This window comes from Leptosomus discolor, chromosome 2, assembly GCF_034619465.1.
Source record: "Leptosomus discolor isolate bLepDis1 chromosome 2, bLepDis1.hap2, whole genome shotgun sequence".
Lineage (NCBI taxonomy): Eukaryota > Metazoa > Chordata > Aves > Leptosomiformes > Leptosomidae > Leptosomus > Leptosomus discolor.
Genome location: NC_141392.1, coordinates 93103884 through 93124615, shown reverse-complemented (window position 1 = coordinate 93124615; position 20732 = coordinate 93103884). Strand labels below are relative to the sequence as shown.

General features: G+C 39.0%; 1 protein-coding gene across 1 annotated transcript in view; it reads left to right on the top strand.

Annotated features, from left to right (window-relative positions):
• The window catches only part of CD109 (CD109 molecule), a 77092-nt gene that overhangs the window by 31945 nt on the left and 24415 nt on the right, over positions 1-20732 (top strand). Inside the window, exons 9-23 of the mRNA XM_086461463.1 lie at positions 944-1079; positions 1974-2083; positions 3766-4005; positions 4357-4458; positions 4553-4615; positions 6143-6319; positions 9133-9285; positions 10210-10284; positions 10739-10799; positions 11324-11459; positions 12196-12313; positions 15093-15206; positions 15419-15637; positions 16915-17059; positions 18120-18296. Of these exons, the coding sequence (XP_086317589.1) occupies positions 944-1079; positions 1974-2083; positions 3766-4005; positions 4357-4458; positions 4553-4615; positions 6143-6319; positions 9133-9285; positions 10210-10284; positions 10739-10799; positions 11324-11459; positions 12196-12313; positions 15093-15206; positions 15419-15637; positions 16915-17059; positions 18120-18296 (2026 nt within the window). The remainder of the gene's footprint in view (positions 1-943; positions 1080-1973; positions 2084-3765; positions 4006-4356; positions 4459-4552; positions 4616-6142; positions 6320-9132; positions 9286-10209; positions 10285-10738; positions 10800-11323; positions 11460-12195; positions 12314-15092; positions 15207-15418; positions 15638-16914; positions 17060-18119; positions 18297-20732) is intronic.

Sequence of the window (20732 nt, the reverse complement as noted above, 5' to 3'; positions counted from 1 at the left end):
GCTGAGTTCAGCTGGCATGGTCTATGGAGTGACTTGCATGGATAGTGTTAAACTCTCTTTAATTTCCAGAATAAACTGTCTGCATATAGACTGCTTGTTGGGAATGATACTTGGCTGCTGTGGTCCCTTGAACTGTGCCTGGAACATATTTTGGAGAGTGCTGGTTGGCCCAGGTAGAAAAACTTTCCAGGAGCCACTGTAGCAGTGTAGGTGATGGAGGAGCAGCACCCAGGAGTGCTCCCTGGCCCCATGTGTGCTCCTGCACACTCAGCCCTGTGTTACAAGGCCAGAAGAGACCACTGCAATTGTCTAGGTGGAGCTCTAGCGTGGTAGAGACCAAAGTGTTTTGCCTAGTAATTACATTGGAGTTACTGTACTAGTTGTAACCTGGAGCATGACATTTAAAAAGGCATGCGGTTTTGGTCTGAAGACTTGAAAGTGGTAACAGATTCATGGCATCCATTTGCAAAATCAGGCATTTTGCTTTTGAGCTGTGGACTATGTTTAAAACAAGTTCAATTTCTGCTCAGTGGTGTTCTTGTCATTTTCTGTTGACTGACTTCAGTACCTTCAGCAGCACTTAGCCTACAGAAACTCTGAGCTCAGGGTTGTTGGGTAGGGTATACCTCCCTCTTCAGGCAGGGACCTCTTTGTGTTATTTTTCTGGAATGCTCTGCTCTGGCCATGTAGAATCGGAAAAAAAAAAAAGTAACTTTCTCCATAAGGCATTGTTGACTCTAAAAAAATAAATAACTTGTTTTGGATGTAATAAAAATGAAAGCAAAAACCAAAGGTCAGCTTTCATAATTTTCTGGTGTTGACACTCCAGAACTTATATGTGGTGAGAGCTACAGGACTTCACCAGAAATAAGCTGCTGTAGAAGGAAAGGTGTCTTTGGCTTTGCTGGAACAACAATTATTATTTTTTTTTTCTACATTGCAGATAAATGGGTCTGTGAATGTAACCTGTAACAAGCTTATGTTGCAAAACTTGAACACTGATCAGTCGTGGCACCAAGGTGACAGTGATTACACAGAGCCTATAGAAATTATCGCAGTGGTCACTGAGTCGCTCACAGGTATGTGGCTGTGTGATATCTTCTGAGAGAAATCCAAAGAGTAGGTGGTGCTGGAAGAGCTTACTGCTACGTGGAAAGGCTTGGAGCACTAGAAAAGCATCATGTGCTGGTGGCAGTACAAATCGTCTGCATGCAAATATATTATCTGAAAAAATTTATTATTGGAACTGTTGCTTGGCTAGGTATTAAATAGTTTAACCAGCTTTTAACTCAGCTGAATACAGTTCTACACTAAATGATTTATTAAATAACCAAGAAATATGTTCAGATGGGGGCTTAAAGTCAATGACTGATCACTTTTGATGAGAAAAGTAGGCATAAAGAATTGTTAGCGTTAGCATTAGCCTGAGTCTTACAAACTTACGTTTAATCATAAACTTACTGTACTTGTTTCTTTGTAAGCCACATCAGTAGAAAGAGTTCTCTTGCCCCATATTGTCCACTGCCTACCCTCTTCTAGACTGGCTGATTTGCAAACTGAGCCTTTTTGTGAGTTCATGTGCCACTGCACCTTGCGTATTAGAAAAAAAATGTTTGTACAAAATTTCTGCCTGTCCCAGAAACTAGGTTTCATCACAGGCTTTCTGTAGAAACCCCAGCAAGGTGAAGTTGGCTGATTTGGGATTCCTAGGTTCCTTCCTTGTGTCATTCTGACATAGTCTCCGTGGAATAGAGCACTACGTGGTACGGCTTATTTAGCATCGTGGAAGACAGTACCAGTACATATACCACCTTTGTACTGATCCTTAGCTGGAAGGAAGAACAGCGATAGGAGTGGAAATGGTGATAAATATGATAAAATTATTTAAAAATCATGGACAGTAAATAGTATTGCTGCTAAAAGAATAACTATGTTAAAAGTGTGTTGTCTAAACACCTACAATTATTCAACAGGAATCTCCCGAAATTCAAGTACCGTCATATTTCCAAAGCAAAGCGACTATTTTATTGAGTTTATGGACTACTCTAGAGTTATAAAACCTTCTCTGAACTTCATAGCTACTGTAAGTTCTTTTGTTTTATTATATGCTCTGCATAAACAAATGTGACTTCTCCTGTATTTTTGTTCAGATGCCAAAGTTTGCCTCAGATTTTTTGTGTAATTTGCAGATTTGTTTTCAAATTACATCTTTTTCATGATACATGTCAGCAAATACTAGACTTAGAGATGTTTGCTCTAGAAAAGGATAAAGTGACAGGGAATGCTGTAGTGTTGTCAGGGTATATTTGAGTATAGTTTGTCAGCATTCTTACGGAAGAGGAATCTTTGCAGTTTCTAGCTGACTGTTTTCTAGGTGACTGTGCTTTGAAACAATAGAGTAGTTATTGAGTCCCAACTCTCCCAATAATATTTGTGTATGGAAGTACGAGTGTGTGTATGTGTGTTTGTATATACACACACACAAATATATACTTTATGTAATGCATATATATAGTTAAGCAGCTGTTACAAAATTCAGTAAAACTTATCAAGCCATATTGCTTTCAAGTGAAAGTGTATTTTCTGCCTTCTGCCCTGTCTTTCTCATACCAACTGCAATCTTCTCATAGAAGTATTTCACGTTCTTCATGGTGTTCATAGGCTGTGTTCAGTATTTTTACATTTAGCAGAGGTTGCATATTGCATCACTGTATTTTGCTTGAAAAGGGAAATCAACTTTAAAATTCTTAAGCATTTACTGTATAGAAATCAGATCTAAATACCGATAAAATGGGCTGAATATACACTTTCAGAGTAGATTGGCTCCTCAAGCCATAGCTTTGTGCTAGCCTGGTCATTTGGGTCTTTGGTTTTTGTCCTCTTAATTTTCCTTGCCAGCATCCCAGGTTGAGTCCAGCTCTGACCTGTTGCTGCTTCTTCTTCCAAAGATGAGCTGAGTGAGCATTTAGCAATGCTCATAGCTGGGAGAGAAGCAGGTATCAGTTATGCTTCCAGAGCAGTGTGAAGGAACAACTGCTGCCATTACTAGTAAGTGGAGATCTGTGTACAGTGGAGATATGCTGTACAGAGAGAGGATAGGAAAATAATGGCAGAGGAGGAGAGGTAATGGAGTGACAGACCTCTGGATTGAAAAAGAAAATGGAAACATTAGTTCAGTACTTTTAAATGTAGAAGTTTACTATGGATGAGAATATTCGTGAATGTGGGAATAAAGGTCGATGTAAGTTGATGAGTGAAGAAGTTGCAGACTGTTAATTTTGGGCCTGTTTTAAGTTTTTTCTTCAGCTCATTTGATGAATCCATAAAGACATCTGACTCTGCACCATCTCTGCTCATCAGACACATTTTCCTGTACATGATGTAATGCTAGGTTGTCTTTTGTTTTGGTTGTGAGATGCAACTGATAAAATTAAATACTCAGGCTCTAGGTAGGGTATATATAATTTGCCTGGGCGACAAGGATTACAAGAGTAACTGGGAGAGCTGAAAGACAGGTCACCTTTCAGTTCCATCTGCTTTGCTTTTGCTCTTTTTTTACTTCCTCGAGTTATGAATAATTTTGTTCTTTGCTGACTTGCCTACCTGCAGTGCTCACAAGGGATTAAAAATAGTTTCTGATGTGTGAGAAATCTGAGGATGCCCTTGTTCTTTTGATAGGATGTGAGTGCAAATATATTGTTACATGTTACGTGTTGTGCATTTTAGCTTTACTCTGATGGGTGTTTTGTTTCTTTTTGTTTTTAGCTAAAGGTGACACGTTCTGATAGCAACCAGCTGACAGCTGAAGAGAGGCAGAATCTTGTCACAATCACTGCACAACAATCAGACCTACTTTTTCACCACTCTTCACTTTCTCACCTTGAGAATGAGGCAACAGAGGAGAGAAATCTGACAGTCCATGTCCTGAATTACACTGTCCCAGAAAATGGAATAATTGATATTGAGTTTCCAATCCTGTCTGATACAAAAACTCTGAGAGTTCAGGTATTGCTTTGTAATATGTTGCTTTGGAGCAGCGACACACCAATTGAGTGGGCTGTGATCGATGATATGCTGTTCCTGCCATCTGCAACGGCTGATACGTCACCTACCATAATTTTCCTTACCTCATATTCATGTTAGAGCTGGAAAGAAAGTGACAGATCCTGTCTAAATGTGATCTAATAATTGCAACAAAATAGCAAGGGGAAAAACAAAACAGATACGCAAAGCAAGCAGTAAAGTGATCCTGTACTGCCATTAAGGCTACCGTGCTCTTGTAAACAGTACTATATACGTGAATATCACACGGATTTTGCTGTTTTGTTAAGAGCTTTGTTCTGCGTTGTCTTGCAGGCGAAGTTCCTCAGCAGTAGGACTGACATAGGTGTTTATGATGTGTTCAGCTCCCCTAGCCAGACTTATCTCCAGGTTAAAACAAAGAGCCAGGATATAAAGGTACAGTCTGAGACAAAATGTGCCAAGATAAGATCCGTTCCTGTTACTCATCACGTTTCCATACTGATCCATATGAATCGTATGTTTTTCCTAGGCTGGGAAGCCTTTTGAGCTGAGCATTGCAAGCAACAAGCCAGTGAGAGAGTTCCACTATCTGGTAAGTTACAGGTCTTACATATGGGAACAATCCAAGATGACTGTTACCAACTAGAGAAATACTCTAGTGAGTGGAGTGTGATCGAACGTTAGAGAGATTCAGCATTTTTTGTTGTGCTTTGTGAAAGAGGTCGCCCAAAAACTTGCTTTCCACTAGGATGGTCCTTTTTGAAAGAGAGCTCCATATTGCTGCCTAGCAGAAATGCCCCTGGCACTGTAAGGTGGTGCTCTCTGGGAGAAGCACGTCTCTGATTTGGTTGTTGGGTTACCTCTGCCTGAAGATGTGTGAGACAAGGCATAACCGAGAGCATTACTGTCTCTGACTGTGCGGAGCACCCATGACAGGAGAAGGGACAGGGATGTCCCAGGAGCAGCCCAAGCTGGGGTTTGTCAGCGGGTCCTGGAGATGCAGGTGGAAGCAGGGGTCTGGCAGAGCCTGTATGCAGGTTCAGGACTGTCACGGCTGAGCCTGCAGGCACAGGGTGAGGAGAAGACCTGCTTGCTGGGGAAGCAGATGGTCCAGTGGGCAGGGTGGCATTGTTAAGAAGGGAGCTTTGTAGGAAGCATTTTAAAATAAATGGCTTGGGTAATGGCTTGTGTAATGGCTTGGCTGCTGTACTATATCTTACAGCATCTGGACTGAAGGGTTTATTATATGTACTGTCATCGGTCTTCCATCCTGTCCTTAATACGTGTCTGTCTTGTGCACAGTCTACATCATAATGATCATGATAAATACAATTATTTTTTTTTTCCAGAGACTTTAACAGTAAACTAAAGGAAATAGAATAACGAAATGTATAGAATAAGGAAAAACTTAGGACAATATAAAATATGGGCATTCATGTGTATTTTCAAAAATAGAAACACTTTCTAAAAGATTTTAAAAAAATTATGTCCATGCAGTTAAAGTCAGGGAACTGCCCTTCATGGCTTGTCTTCATTAGTAAGTGGTATGGTCGAATAGGAACAGATTTTGAGTGTAAAAGTTGATGCTGTGGACCTTAACTCCAGGTATTTCGAGGTACCTTCAGCCTAGCTCTAATCTGATCTGATAAAATGAATGCCTGTTTTTAACTGGAACACTTTAGTTGGTGACAGTTCATGCTCTCCATGGTGCAAACCAAAGTGTGGTAAGTAGGGGTGTTTGGGAGATCGGCTTTTAAAATTGTATTCCTGATACAAACTCAAATGCTATTATAGATGACCCACATAACCCAACTGTATTACTGTTGTATTTTTATGTTCTTATAGCATAAGTTGTGCTGTGCACTCATCATTCTAGTTCTTGACTTGTCCATAGCGATACAGGAATCAAAGCATGGAAAAAATCTGTTTCTAATATTTAAATACTACGTTATTTGCCTCTTTCGTGCCCAGTCTCATAGAACTGGTCAATCACTTAGTAAAAAAAAATATAAATCACAGCTATATGTCTCTTTTTTTAACAGCTATTCGTAGAAGGAATCACAGAGCTTATGACATATTGAGATACCAACAGATTGAGTGTTTCATTTTTCCCTTTCAGGTGTTATCTAAGGAACAGATTATGGATTTTGGCACAAAGGCTGCAAAAACATTCACTTTAACAGCAGAAAATTCCTGGGCTCCTTTGGCATGTATACTTGTATTCTACGTTGATGAGCTTGGAGTGGTTGTAAATGATGCTCTCACTGTCCCCATTCAGCCTGCTTTGGATGACAAGGTAACTATATTGAACTTGAGTCTGAGACTGTGTTTTTTGTCTGTTTGTTGTGTGGTAAACAGTATTTTAGATCATAGGATTGTAAATGTAAAAACTTCCTCATTGATGATCTAATCTGAAGTTTGTGTAAGTCCTTGGAAAGACTTTAGATAATACCAGTGCAGTTAGGGTCTGGCTGTTGCATACCTGAAAGGAGTTTCTACTAGCCCTCTGTTTTCCGCATAAACAAGGCACAGCATCTCCTTGTGGTTTTAATAGTTTGGTCAATTACTGAGCCAAAGATTTCTCTGGCCAATATAGTGGAAAGGTACTAAATGTGGAACTGTAAATGTTTGTGAAGACCTTGTTCTAGCCAGGCAGTGGTCACATTGTACATGTACCATCATCAGCGTGCATCATCAGCGAATGTGAGCAATGTTTGTGTTCCATGTGACTGTGCATACTTTAACTCAAAAAAAGCTCGAAGAGGAGTGGGAAAACTACTGTTGCAGCAAAGAATTGATGTTCTCCAGCTTACTTACCAGGATGAGATTTGGTCCTTTGGGAAAATAAAAGCCTCACTGTGACTTTTTACAGGTGAGACCACCCAGAGGCTCTTGATGGGTTCAAAGTCTTCCTCCCCTAGGGAAACTGTAACACTTATAACTAGACATTAGTAGCGAGGCTGTTTGTCTTACTCCTGCATGAAAAATTTCTCCATTTGCTGCTTGATTTATCCAAACTCAGGGTATGAGTGTTATTATCACAGGATAAGGAAGTGGAGAGGCAGGATGGTGAGAGAGTTGCAGGCACACTTTTGTTGATTATGGTTATTATGTATCAGCGTCTGAAGAACCTAAATAAATAGAAAACAAATAAGATAATTTAGTTGAAACTTGGGAGTTTTAGGGTAGATATAGGAAGATATGTCTAATGAGGAAGACATAACAGTTTGGTTCAGCCTTGTGGAGACAAATAGAAATTTTTCCACTAATTGCAGTGTCCGCAAATAAGATTGCATTCTATTTTGTAGCAATGAGGTAAGGTCTGATCTTGAAAATACCAGTTTGATTAAATGTAGTTTATAGATGAAAAACACAATCCTAGTGTATATACAGAGAGGATGAAAAATTGAGACGCTAAATGATGAGAATTTAATATCAGCCTTACTGTATTTACTATATTTCACTGGATAGTGAAAAAAAATGTAAGATAAGGAAAGAACTAGTCTCAAAGGCTTCAAAATTTCAAGCTATTTCAGTTTCGCCTTTTCAATGCTAGCCACTGAAACTGATTTGGTACTATGGAAAGCTACTTTCTCTGTAGTTTGCAGCCTTGACAAGCATTTAATTTCTGTAAATGAGTTGGTACAATCAGATATACAGAGCTGCAGTGCCACAGTATACCCAGAAACAAACCATTTTTCTACGTGAATCAGTCTGATGCCAATTTACAGTGAAGCACGTGGTGCTAATCCCGTTTATGTTGACAACATTAGTGTGTTTGCTATTGCTCTGTGGTTTTCATACTGAATGTGCTTGGAAGATACCATTCCACAGATTTATCAGAGGAAGGGTATGATGAGGCTGTAGATTCAGACATCTAAATACATGTATTTACATCTAGGGTCAGGATTCAGTTGCTTAAGCACAGACATCTAGTGTCCTCCAAGAGGCCACAGGGTGTTCAAGATGTCATCATGGGACAGGTGGATGTTTCAAAAGTCCTATGGGAGACCTATCCCTTTCTGGAATGGGAGCTGAGGGTCAGACAGCGTGCTGTGGGACGTCTCAAGGGGTTCCAGGTGCCTTCAGGTGACTCTTATCTCTGTATATGTGAGTTACGTGTCTAAACTGAGCTTGCTCCAAAAGAGTGTGGTTTTAAGTTATTCTTCCTGGACTCCAGTGCCTGCTCCAGAAGGGTAAGTTATGTGTCCCGTCTGGCAGCACCACTCAACATGTCTTGGATACCTTTGAACATCTCAAATGGCGCTAAGTGCCCATGTTTATGTAAATGAATCCCACCTGCAGCCAGTACAGTCAGTGGAGCTTGTAGGAGTGTTTTCTTCACGACCACTTGGATTTATGCTTCATGGTGAGCCAAACTGCTCTCTAGTTTCCATTATTTCTTTTGACTCTGTGTGTGATGGAAGCTTAAACGCTAAACTGAAATGTGGACAGATAAATGTAGGTAACTTAAATTCAGAGCTGAATTCCATCTCAAGACTTGGTATTGGTGGTGTTTTGATGAGGGAAAAGAGTAAAATTGTTTATTTTAAACAGAAATTCTGCATTGTTATCTGATGCAGTGGAGATGGGATGCATTAGAAATACCTTAACAGCAGATGACCTTTCCTCTCTTCAGTACTCTGGGAAGGCATACTGGTGCTGTATTAGCTTACTTATTTCCTTCTTCCTTACCCATGCACCTATTGCATATATTCCTGGCTGAATTTTTTCCCCAAATAAGCTTTTCCTAAGTATGTTACATGCTGTGTTGTGCATTGATAAACAGTGAATGCATTTCTTTTACTGCACTCAGCTGTAGAAACTGTTATGTCCTTGTGGCTCAAGAGATTGCTGCTTGTATACTAGGAGCTGGTTGAAATGACAGTGGATCATGATGTGGACTTCCCACCAGTCCAAGGAACTGGTGAGCTAGGAGAGCAAGAGAGCAAAATGAATGCCATAGTATTTTCCCAAAGGAAATAGGGAAAGCAAATCCAAAGTCTTAATTATAGCTAATTAAGCTAAGAAAATGCTTCCTCGAAGTTGTTAGTGGCTGTAAATATCATTGTATAATTTAAACCAGTGCTGTTTGTTACTTTTTTCTAGATTAAAATCTCTTGGAGCAAAGATAAGGTCAAGCCGTCTGAGAAGGTCTCCCTTAAAATCAGTACAACAGAACCAGGATCAGTAATTGGACTTGCAGTTGTTGACAGAAGTACAAAGCTTCTAGGAGAAAGTAGTGACATAACAGAAGATTCTGTAAGTAAATGGTAAAAAATGGTTTTCATTGTTGTGTGCATGAAAGATGCATGTTAATAGAAATGTTACAGTTTATATGCTGAATGAATAATGTTCTTTGGACGGGATTTTAGTTCTTAATTACCTGAATGTAAGCAAAGACTTCTTTACTCTGAGGGTGACAGAGCACTGGAACAGGCTGCCCAGAGAGGCTGTGGAGTCTCCTTCCTTGGAGATATTCAGAACCCACCTGGATGCAGTCCTGTGTGACCTGCTGTAGGTGAACCTGCTTTAGCAGGGGGGTTGGACTAGATGATCTCCAGAGGTCCCTTCCAACCCCTAACATTCTGTGCCTCTGTAATTATGCAAATATTTTTTACTTCTGCACGTAGTTTATCAACATGAGCGGAAAAGATGGTAAGGCTTACAAGGCAATAGGCTCAGCATTTCTAATGCCAGTTAATACTTTATTGTTCTTCCATTTGATAAACTGCTCAGTTAACACTTGGCAGTTTATAAAAAAGTCTGTAAAACTCCCTAATGATGTGTGCTTCGTGCTCTTTAAAATTGGTAGTATAAAATAAAGAAAGAATTTTATTTTTTGAAAAGCAGAATAAATTATTCATAATTTTGACTTACCTTTTCTTGCATCAACAGTTTGAAAGAGCTGTCAATATACATAATTTCTAAAGCGCACAAATGACATAGCCTAAGTACCATAGAATATCAGTGGGCTATAGGCTCCTGTTTTACGCTTACATACTCTTGGCTTCTCTTCCATTAATTATGAAACCGTTGCAGCCTAATCCCCTTCATCCTGTCACAGATTCTTTTCCTTTTGACATGAGAGCTAAGCGAGCTGCTGCTTGAGGTACAGCTCTATGAATTACCATCTACAACAGTTTGCATTCGCTCTTCGGGTGATTTTGTTTTTTCTTGTCCTAGGTCTTCCATGAACTCAATTTATACAGCACGGTGCAGTATTTCCCCCTGGTCAGAGGTTCTTTTGGTGTCTTTCAGGTACTTTGTTTTGGATTTGTTTTTTTTTTTTTTAAGTTCTAAGCTGGGGTTTTTTACTGCTTAGTGATTTGCACATCACTTGCTAGAAGAAAATGCCCTTTGTAAAGTTTGGGACTGTAGACAATGTACTGTTTTCATGGCTTACGGGTTTTGAATGATGAAATTTATCAATATGTAAATACTGTGAATGCCAATAAATGTTTATACTTTCATAAATATGGATTGCTTTATGCTTGATATTGTCTTCCCTTTGAAAAGCAGTCGGTTGTTAAGACAATATTCAGATTCAGATGATCTTAGTTTTATTGCTTCCTGTATATTACTTGTTTTAGCTCTATGATTGCTTTATTATGATAACTTTATTTTCTTAAAAAGAAAAAAAAAAGAAAATAAATAAGCACCGTTGATGTCCTGAATGCCCTGTATTGAGATATACTGTATAAATTTTATCCAGAAATGCAGCCTTTGGGTATCAACTGATGCAATTCTTGAGGAGGATAAGGAACATTTTCTTTGTAAGTAATAAAAATAAATGTGGCCAAATCTAATTTACTGAGTGGGGAAGGAGGTCCACAGGTTAGGGCCCTTATTAGGTCTTACTGTACTGTGTAAATTACCGTTTCCAAGGTTCAAGACGTATGAAATGCATATGACTAGTATTTTACAAACTTCCTTTTTGCTGCTGTCCTGAGTGACACTGCCCCTTAAAGGCCTGGGGCTGAATGGAGTTTTGATTTCCAGTTGATACATGTTGCAGTGGTTTGTCATGTGTAGGTCTATTACACCAGTTCCATGATCACTCCAGAAAGTAAAGTAGAAATGTAGAAATTTTAGCTTGTGTCAAACTTTTTTTATTCTTAAAAAAAAAAAGGAAGGAAAAAAAATAGTTCCTAATGTCACAGAGTAGTGTTACTGTATGTAACAAAGCTGTAGATTATACTCCAAACACAGTATTAATTTGACTCCTCTTAACTAGTATTAATTTGATTTTTCTTAAACCTAGATACTTGTAGGTAGAACAATATTTTTTATTTTGTAGATGGTGGAATGATACCCATAGAGGATGGTTTTGGTGATGATATGCCAGTATCTAAAAATGGACCTCCTGATTTCAGCAGTCTCTATGTGAGGACACATTTTCCGGAAACTTGGCTTTGGATCGACACTAAAACTAGGTATAAGATTAGAAGCAAATGGAAACTGATTTACACTTGCTGTTGTTATTTTGTTGGTTTTAGTAGCATTCTGCACTGAAGAATACTACTTAAAAATGTAGTATTATTTATATTCTGCTACCACCTAGAGGCCCCAAGTGAGATTGTAGACCCACCAAATGAGGCATTGTACAATTGCACAATATAGGACAATGCCTGACTGAAGGCCTTGTAGTTTCAATAGAAACTAGATAAAAATCCTGGAGACAAAAGAAACTCTCTTCCATTACAGGTGGGGAGATAACAGATAGGGACACCCAGTCTTTTTCTGTACAGTACATGAGAAGCTGGTGATTAGCTCAGAAAAGGAAATCAGTTCCTATCTGCACCTAATTCAATGAGCAGTTCAAACTGTCAAATGGTGGTGAAATCTGACCTGTGTCGGGAAGCACAAATCTTGTATTCTTTCACAGCTAAGTTTGCAGAGCAACTGTCATCTGGGATTGTTTTAAAGGATCTGTAAAAGTTGGTAACATGTAATGTGATTCAATGTAATTACCTTCAGTTCATGTAATTTAGAATAATGTAAACTCTTTAATAATTATGATCCCATCACAATGATTTCTAAACTATTAGGCAAAGAAAAAACAGATAATCAGCAGCTTTTCCTGGCAAGAGTTTGGACTTATTTTAGTGTCCCCCTACTGATGCCTGTAAATGGATCTTTTGAAAGTCTGCTCTTCCCTTCTACCATCAGATCTGACACAGACACCACATTGGAAGTCATTGTACCTGATACCATCACATCCTGGGTAGCCAGTGCTTTTGTGATGTCTGAAAACAGCGGGCTTGGAGTGACGGCTGCTCCCGTGGAGGTACCATGGCATTAGATAGTTCTCCTTTAAACGCTGGTAAACTGTAGGTTATTACTGGAAGGTGTATTTTGGTTCTAACAGCAGCTGTCTCCTTATACTAATGAAGTGATTAAGAGGCTGTGTGTATTCAAACTGTAAAGAAAACATCATCACTGAAGACATATGGGATACTTTATCTGCCTCCCCTTCCTGCCCATATAAATATCTCGGATGTTACACAGATACTTGGTTGCCTATTTCTGTTGGAGCAGTTGTTTTTTTAAAGCACTTTCAGGATGTGCCCACTTCAGAACCTTTGTATGTAGAAAAGGGGAATGATTGCCTGAGGACAGCGTGTTTCCATGTTCTCTTGGCTCTGACAAGAGGGCTTTCTATGAGTTGACAGTGCATAGAGGGAGGTGTGCACAGACTGGCTGGGGAGAGGTGGCTGGGTTGGGAGAGGCACATTACCTGCTGGAAAGATCAAGCCACTGCGCTGCTCTGCTAACACCCTAGGAGGGAGAATTGCTTAAAGACTAAATTCTGGCCTCACTTTCATTTATCTGTCAAAACCAGCCTTGGGCTAAACATAGGTGCTACTTTTTGGGTGATTTAACTTGAGGAGCAGAGGGGACACTGAGAGCCAGCATTGGGATGAGATGCTTCTTGGTGCCAAGTTCCCGTCTCCTGAGCCTCTTTTTGTGCTTCCAAGTGTTTGAGGAGTTTAAGAATTTAAGTTAAATTCGTCACTGCTCAGGTTAGATCTCTAACCTGAGATTCCCAACATGCAAGTGCAGTTGTCCTAGGCTCACTCTGTATTCATGGGAGCAGCTACTTAGAGTTATTTAGCCTGTTTGAAATAGGAACTACTTTTTGTAGTCTCATTTAGCTAGTATTTTATATACGTTGAATAATCCTTTGAAGGTAGTTATCTCCTTTCATTCATTATGTAAAGATCCTAGAGAAACGATGTTATTAAGTGAGACAACTCCACTTAAGTGTCTAAGGTTAGAAAGGTTGAAACTGTGCAGTACTGGGTCATAGGTTTCCAACTTGATGTCAGGACTAGTGCAAGCATAGCTTGGAGACAGCCATTTACCCATTGAAGTTCTCATGTCCTCAGATTCTTGGGGAGGGGCAACTTTTGGAATCCAAACTAGGTCCAGATTTCATAGTTGGCTGCTACACCAGACACAGAACGTGTGCTTTGAACATCCTGATCATAACTCCACCACAGAATTTGGAGCCCAATCTGGATTTTGCTGCTAAGGCTCCTTTGAGACTGGAATCATGATTCTTGTTTCTTTCACTTGGCTCGGCAGAGATGGGACAGAAAGAGGAATAGTTTTCTGATTCAAGTGGTATGAAAATATATACTTGGCCTCTCATCCTTGAATTTGAGAAGGCTGCAAGTAGAACAGATGTTGAGATTATTATTTAACTATAATCACCCACATGCACTGTTCAGAACTTCACCCTCATTGGGATGTTTAGATTACTCTTGGAGTTCCATATGGCTGAAACATGTTAATCAGTACCATATAGAGAGGCAAATAAAAGGAATGCACGAAAACTGTAATGGGGAAATAAGTGACATCTGCATGCTTAATGTCATTTATTGCTTTGCATCTTGTTTTTACTTGACTTCTACTATGCAGAGTGTTGATAATTTTACCCTGTCATATTTTATTGCAATATACCAGAATATTCCTGAGTGTAAAACTTCAGTATTGGAAGAGTTGTAGAGAAAAGCAAAACAAAAAAAGACAAAAGAAAATAGGTACATAGGGAAAAATCTAGATTAAGAGCCAACCAAAAATTCCTCATCAGAACTTCTCTAATGTCTAAAGAAGTTTGTGATACTGAAAGCTTTAGTAAACAACTTTGAAAAGTTTTAAAAAGAAAACGTTGGAATATTTGCTAGGTAGAAAGCAAGCTGAGGGGTTTTTGGATGGGAAACTCAAAACACTTGGAAGAATTTTTTTAATGAAAACCAAATTAAAACCATTTTTAGTTGACATTTCAATAATAAAGGATATCATGCTTCAGCCATTCTTATTGTACAGATGTTCATAAACAGTGAAATTTTGATCCCATTCAGCTTGATGAGAGCTTACCACTGATGACTTACAGCCAAGACTTCATCCAAAAAACCTCTGTTCACAGATAAAGTAACTGCGGAAAAACCTTCTGCAGTTTTTCTTTTAATTAAGAAAAGATGTATTTTTTAGAAATACAACTGAAGAACTTATGCTAAGATTAATCTTACAAAATAATACATTGTTCTAAGGTGTTGGTGAATTACAGAATTTAGGAGAGTTAGTTATTTTGTATACAAACGTGTGTCTGTATTGATAGGGAGATAGGGCAACTGGCAGATTCTTAATCATTCATTACTTGTGCACTCAAACCAATTCACAGTTACCTTAATGAGATCCCAGGAGAGATCACAGCTTCCAAATTTGCCAGATGATAGACTCTTAGTCCTAATTCAGGTGCCTCTGTTGGAATTTGCCCTGTCAAAGCTGCCAGCAGCACTCATCTGAATGGCACTGCTGAGTTGCCACAAAGGTGCTAACGACCAAAAGCATCTTTGGCTTCTGCTTCAGCCCTGCAGCAATACATTTTGTTGACTGTAGAGTACAAGTAAACATGCTCTGTCATCTGAATTTAAAAGTGATTGGAAGACAAGTTGTGTATCCTGTGTTTTTTTTCCCCCTCCCCCCCCCCCCCCCCCCCCCCCCCCCCCCCCCCCGCTAGTACCTGATTGTACGGGTTCACTGATGATTTTGTTTTGCAGCTAGAAGCTTTTCAACCTTTCTTCATTTTCCTGAACCTTCCGTACTCCGTCGTTAGAGGAGAGCAGTTCGTTTTGGAAGTGAACATCTTTAATTATTTGAAAGAAGCAGCTGAGGTAAAATAACAGTGTCTTCCTACTTGAGTGTTTCTAGACACTGCAGGTTTTTCATCACCGATTGAGACCACATTTTTCTCTTGTGAGGACTTTAATATTTTCTTCAGTGGTCATACCATGAGGCTATTTCTCTATACACAAAAAGGTGGCATCTTATGAAAACAATTTTTCAAAATTAACACTTTGTATTGCAAATGTTACTGTATTTACAGGTTACTGTGATCCTGGATATGAATGATGCTTTTGAAATTATTCTAACGTCCAATGAAATAAATGCTACAGAAAATCAACAGTCTGTATCTGTACCAAGTGAAGATGGGAAAACTGTTCAATTCCCAATCAAGCCGAAACAGCTGGGAGAGATTCCCATCAAAGTGACAGCAATATCATCTGCTGCTTCTGATGCTGTCATCCAGAAAGTTTTAGTAAAGGTAGATAGTCTGCAGCTTGTCTTGTTCCTGAAATAAATTGTTCCCTAAAATAGACAACAGAGTGCAGCAAAAAGGCAAACCAATTTACTTGTCTGCCTCTTGCTCTGTAAGGTTGGGTTCGGGTCAGGTGGCTTTAAGTAGAAAACACTGATTTTAAAGTAATTTCTCCCTTGAAATTCTTTAGATTGCCTTCTAGGAATGAACACATAGGTCTGTTCTACAACAATAGTGTGTCAAATGCTTCTGAAAGCAAGGTGAAACCTCTTTGTGCCTCAGTGAACCCCTGGTGCTACAGCTAGCTTAATAATCTATGGAGAGTGGGCCAAATAACTGTATTATGGATAAGTGCGATCAATTTTGCAGTACACCTGGCTTCAGTTCAGCTACAGCAGGATGCTCATAACCATGTACAGTCAGGTTTTTAATAACCCCAAGGACAGGGCCTTCACAGCATCTCTGGGCAGCTTGTTTGAGTGTTTGAACACCCTCACAGTTAAAAAAGTATTTTTTTAATATTTAAAAGGAAATCCCTTTATTTCAGTTTGTGTGTGTTGCCACAAATTTGCACCACTGAGAGAGCCTGGCTCTATCTTCTTTACACCCTCCTTTCAGGTATTTTTACACATTGGTGAGATCGCCCTGAGCCTTCTCTCCTCCAGGCTGAACAGGGCCAGCCCTCTCAGCCTCTCCCTAGACTGCTTAAAACCATTATCCTGCAGAGTTATGAGCTGTTTTCAGGTGGAGCCACTTACTGCCCCTTCTGTTGAAGTTCAGTTGTTGCGCAGAAGTGACTAAGAGCCTGTTAGACTAAGGTGTAGTCTGAGGAAAGAAGCCCATTTATTTTCTTTGCTTCAAGGACAGTTTTTCTCAAGGGATTTTGCATGCATGAGGAAAGGAAACCTTTATGGTCATGTACCTAACTTCAGTTTACGTCCTTCTTATATGACAGGCTGTAAGATTGTAGACAGCACGAAAGGTACCACCTCTGACCTGGGCATGTGCTTGGCATGGAGCTCACTGGAATTAAGAGATGCTCTCATTGACTTTGCAGGTGTATTTTTGTAACTGACATGTGAGAAGCGAATAGTGGAAGTAGGTCTCTGTGAGAACATTCTGTGCCAGTTTGGATGGGCCAATAGCTCAGGTTCTTGATGTGTTAGCAAGCAGCACAAAATACCTGACAGTGTTTTAGATCCCTCAGTACAGTAAGCACACACTCCTGTCCTAAAAGGAGCAAACTGTTGGAGATTACAATAATCCTGTCTTTATTTTGACAGGCTGAAGGATTGGAACAGGCATATTCTCAGACAGTCCTTTTGGATTTGACTGGGAATAAACCACAAGCAGTGTCAAAAACTTTGGATTTCACTTTTCCTTCTGATGTTGTAAGTGGCAGTGAGAGAGTGCAGGTCACTGCTGTTGGTAAGGATTATCTTATTTTGTTTCTGTCTTTATTATTTACTGGTCAGCTATATATATATATATATATATATATTATTTTAAATGGTATTTGCCTGCTGGGTTTTTATTGAACTCAGTATCTAAGGTATATGTGTCCATAATCCAGCTGCTGGCATCTTCTGCGCTGCAGGCATAGGTGGTTTTTAAAGAGCAGGAGCAGTTGCCAGTAGTAACTAGCAGTAGTAAACTCTGTCAAGTAGAGCAGGGAGGCTGGTGTGTAATAACCTGAGCTACCCTAGCAGGATTTGCCAGAGCTTCTCTCAGAGCACCTGCTGAAGGATGCTTACAAGATTTTGCCCAGTGTGGCTGTTGCTTCATAGGTTTTTAGGGAACTTTTTTTTTTAGGGAAACTGGAGAATTAATTTTTATTTGATTGCTATATTAGTAGGTAGAATCATTAATTCAAAATAATTTACCATCATGCCTTAGACTAGGCATAGGAAGACCTTGTGGATGGAGTGTGTTACTCCTTTAATTTATTTAATTTACAATATTATGGTATTGACTGTCTATTTTCAGAGTTAGAGAGGGAGTTGGATTTTAATAAGGAAGGTCCTCTAAAGTTTGCTAGTATCCTGTTTTGGTTCTGTTTGTCTGCAGAATAAAACCTACTGATTGTTGCTTCTGTGATGTCTAGGCTTTGATAACTGGGGATGAGAGAAGAAATACAGGAAGTTTCAAATATGTACCGTTACTGAAATGTTTTCCTGGATTAGATATATTTTGTTTCTTTCTTTTTTTTTTTTTTTTTTTTTTTTTTTTTTTTTTTTTTTTTTTTTTTTTTTAAATGGTGGCTGTTGGAAATTATTCTGTAGTTGAAAAGGTCTGTGGGAAGATGGGTCAGTGGGCACAAAGCTGATTAGAAGATGAAGTATCTTTTCTGCCTGGTTACTGATGTTTAGTAACATTTTCCTAATGTATCATATTTTCTCCCAGTTTAGGTGATACCACCTTTTATGTGTGAGCTATGCATTTATTTGAAATAACCTTTAATTTATTTTCATTAAATTTTACCTTTCAGGTGATTTACTTGGGCCTTCTATCAATGGTTTGTCGTCATTGATTAAGATGCCTTATGGCTGCGGTGAACAGAATATGATCAATTTTGCTCCAAATGTTTATGTTTTGCAATACCTGACTAAAACCAGGCAGCTGAGAGAGGATATTAAATCCAAAGCTGTATCATTTATGAGAAAAGGTATGTATGCTCAAAAGAAAGATGTTAAATTTTTCAGAACTCTTAACTAGTACAAAGATATGTGTGACCCTGCGTTTGATATTTGAAATATTGCTCTGTTGGTGTCATGAGAATGGAAGAAAAGCCCACGTTCTCTTTCTTTTCCTCCTTTTTTTGGGGCTTGTTTGCTCAGAAAAAACATGTTGTTTTTATATAGTAACTTTTTTTTCAGATGAAAAATGCCTTTTAGAAGGCAATTCATATGGATTTCCTAGGTGGTTGTTATTTCTCCTTTGATAAAACCATGTATGAGCGAACATTTCTGACCTCTGCTTGAGGCACAGAGGTTCAAAATTAGTTAGTGGGTGAGTGAACCATATTCAGCCCATGTGTCTGTCTTCAGTTACACCATCCCCATCCTGCCATGTCCTTGTAGAGCTCAAGGAGTGGCATTTGCTCTGGCGGCTGGCTTTCACCCACCAGACTTTTACACTTGGTCAGACATGAACTCTGTGAGGGAAATCAAAAGCTGGAAAATTTTAGTTGGAAATTGTTGTATATTTTAATCGGGAAATACTCCAGGGCATTGCAGCGTGTGGAGAACATAGTTGTACTCTGCTTCTCTGTGCCTTTTGGATCAGACGGTGTCTAACTGCAATCTACCGTGCTTGCCACATCTCAGTCTGCGTGCTGAGAGCCTGGTTCACAGAGAAGAATGAGACCATCCTCATGTGAGCTACGCCCTTACTAAGGCACCATGATGACATTTTCAAATTTTGTTTACTTTCTGTAAGTCTCTGATTTTATTTTTTTTTTGGCGCTTGATTTTTTTTTGTTAAAGTTGTTGACATTTCCCTTGGAAAAGGCACAGCTCAAGATAAATTTTCCTTTCATCAAGATCCCAATTTTCTGTCAAAAGCAGTTAAATGATTTTTTTTAAACCCTTCCCACTACATTGTTTAGTTGAAAAGTAAGGTGGGGGGGAAGGAGATATGTTGTGTAAACAGCTACTCTGAAATTTGTAAGCAATCTACCACTCTTTCAAGCCTGAGTTTTGCTACCATAATTTTCTGAAGTTTTTCAGTAACAGATTTATTAAAGTTTTTTCAAAGCAAGTGAAAATTATAGGATTAAATATGATTTATATACAAGGAGTTGTGTTACTTTTTCCCAGGGCTTTGAATTTAGGTACATGTTTTTAACACTGTAATAGCCAAAACAGTAAGTATGCTGAAAGATTTGTAACCCTAAGATAGAAAAGAACCACAATCTTCTGGGTTTTTTTGCTTTATTTTAACAATTGATTTCATTTGTTCACTTGACTTTTTAAAACGTAATCTTAAAGTTGACATCTTTAGTTTGAGATGTAACTTTTATAAGCTCAGTTTTTGAAAGGATTGTCATGAAGTTTAATTTAAACCAGACTTTATTTCACATGTCAGAATTCACTAAGTATTAAAAAAGTGACCTCATAATCTGAAGTAAATATAATTAATTTTAAGGCTAAGTGCTTGTGAGAAGAAGGGGTCATACAGCTAGCAGAGACCACTATATGATTTTTTTAGCAGGTTTTTTTTTTACCTAGAACAAAGGCAAAGCAAAAGAAAAGTTTCCTTTTAAAAGAATTCCATCAGTTGTGGGAATGACAGATCCCATCTTGAAATCACTTCTTCAGAAATAAAAAAAAATTCCTCGTTCGTCTGAAAACTTTGGTGCTAGACCTGAAGCGAGCAACAAGTTTGATCAGTGTTTCCAAGCTGTTTGAAATGTGAGACCCTTTGGTCTTTCAAGTGTTTCTGAAGTCCTTTCCATCCTGATGCAGTACTTCTTCGGCCTTGCTCAGCGAGCCTCCTACATCTCTTGGCTTCCAGCCGGTCCTGTGGGAGTACTAGTGTACATCTTCATAATAGGATCCTTCTTTCTCTTGCCTTTCCACTTCTATGTGTTGACATTTGAAGTATCGTTTTTCATGTCTGATTGAGTGTCCATTGGAACGAACACGGTGGTTCACAGCCCCTAGGTCTCCTGTTCCAGCATTTCTACAGGCTTCTCCATGTTAGATATGCTCATGTTTGGAGACTTTTGCGTGACTGCAATGGGGTTGGCATTGAGAAGAAAGTGAGCAGACTGTAGGAAATAGCTGAGTGATCACTCCTTCCTCCCTCCAGTTCTGCTCATCTTTCTGATCCCTCCCAATCTTAAGAAATTCTGAGATAAATTTATCCCCTTGTAAGGGCTGCTCAGCAGTCTTTGTTAAGCAGGCTGTTGGTCTTAGTTTAGTGCTTTTACACTACTAGTGGGGTGGTGATTAAAATACTTATTGCTGTATGTTGCCTGTTCTGAAAAAAAGCAAAGACCTCAGTTTTCAGGCCTTGCAGTCAGATACTTTTGAAGAGGAAGCAGTCTATTTGTATGTATACATGTGTTAGTGTTCCTCATAGCACGTTATTTTGAGGT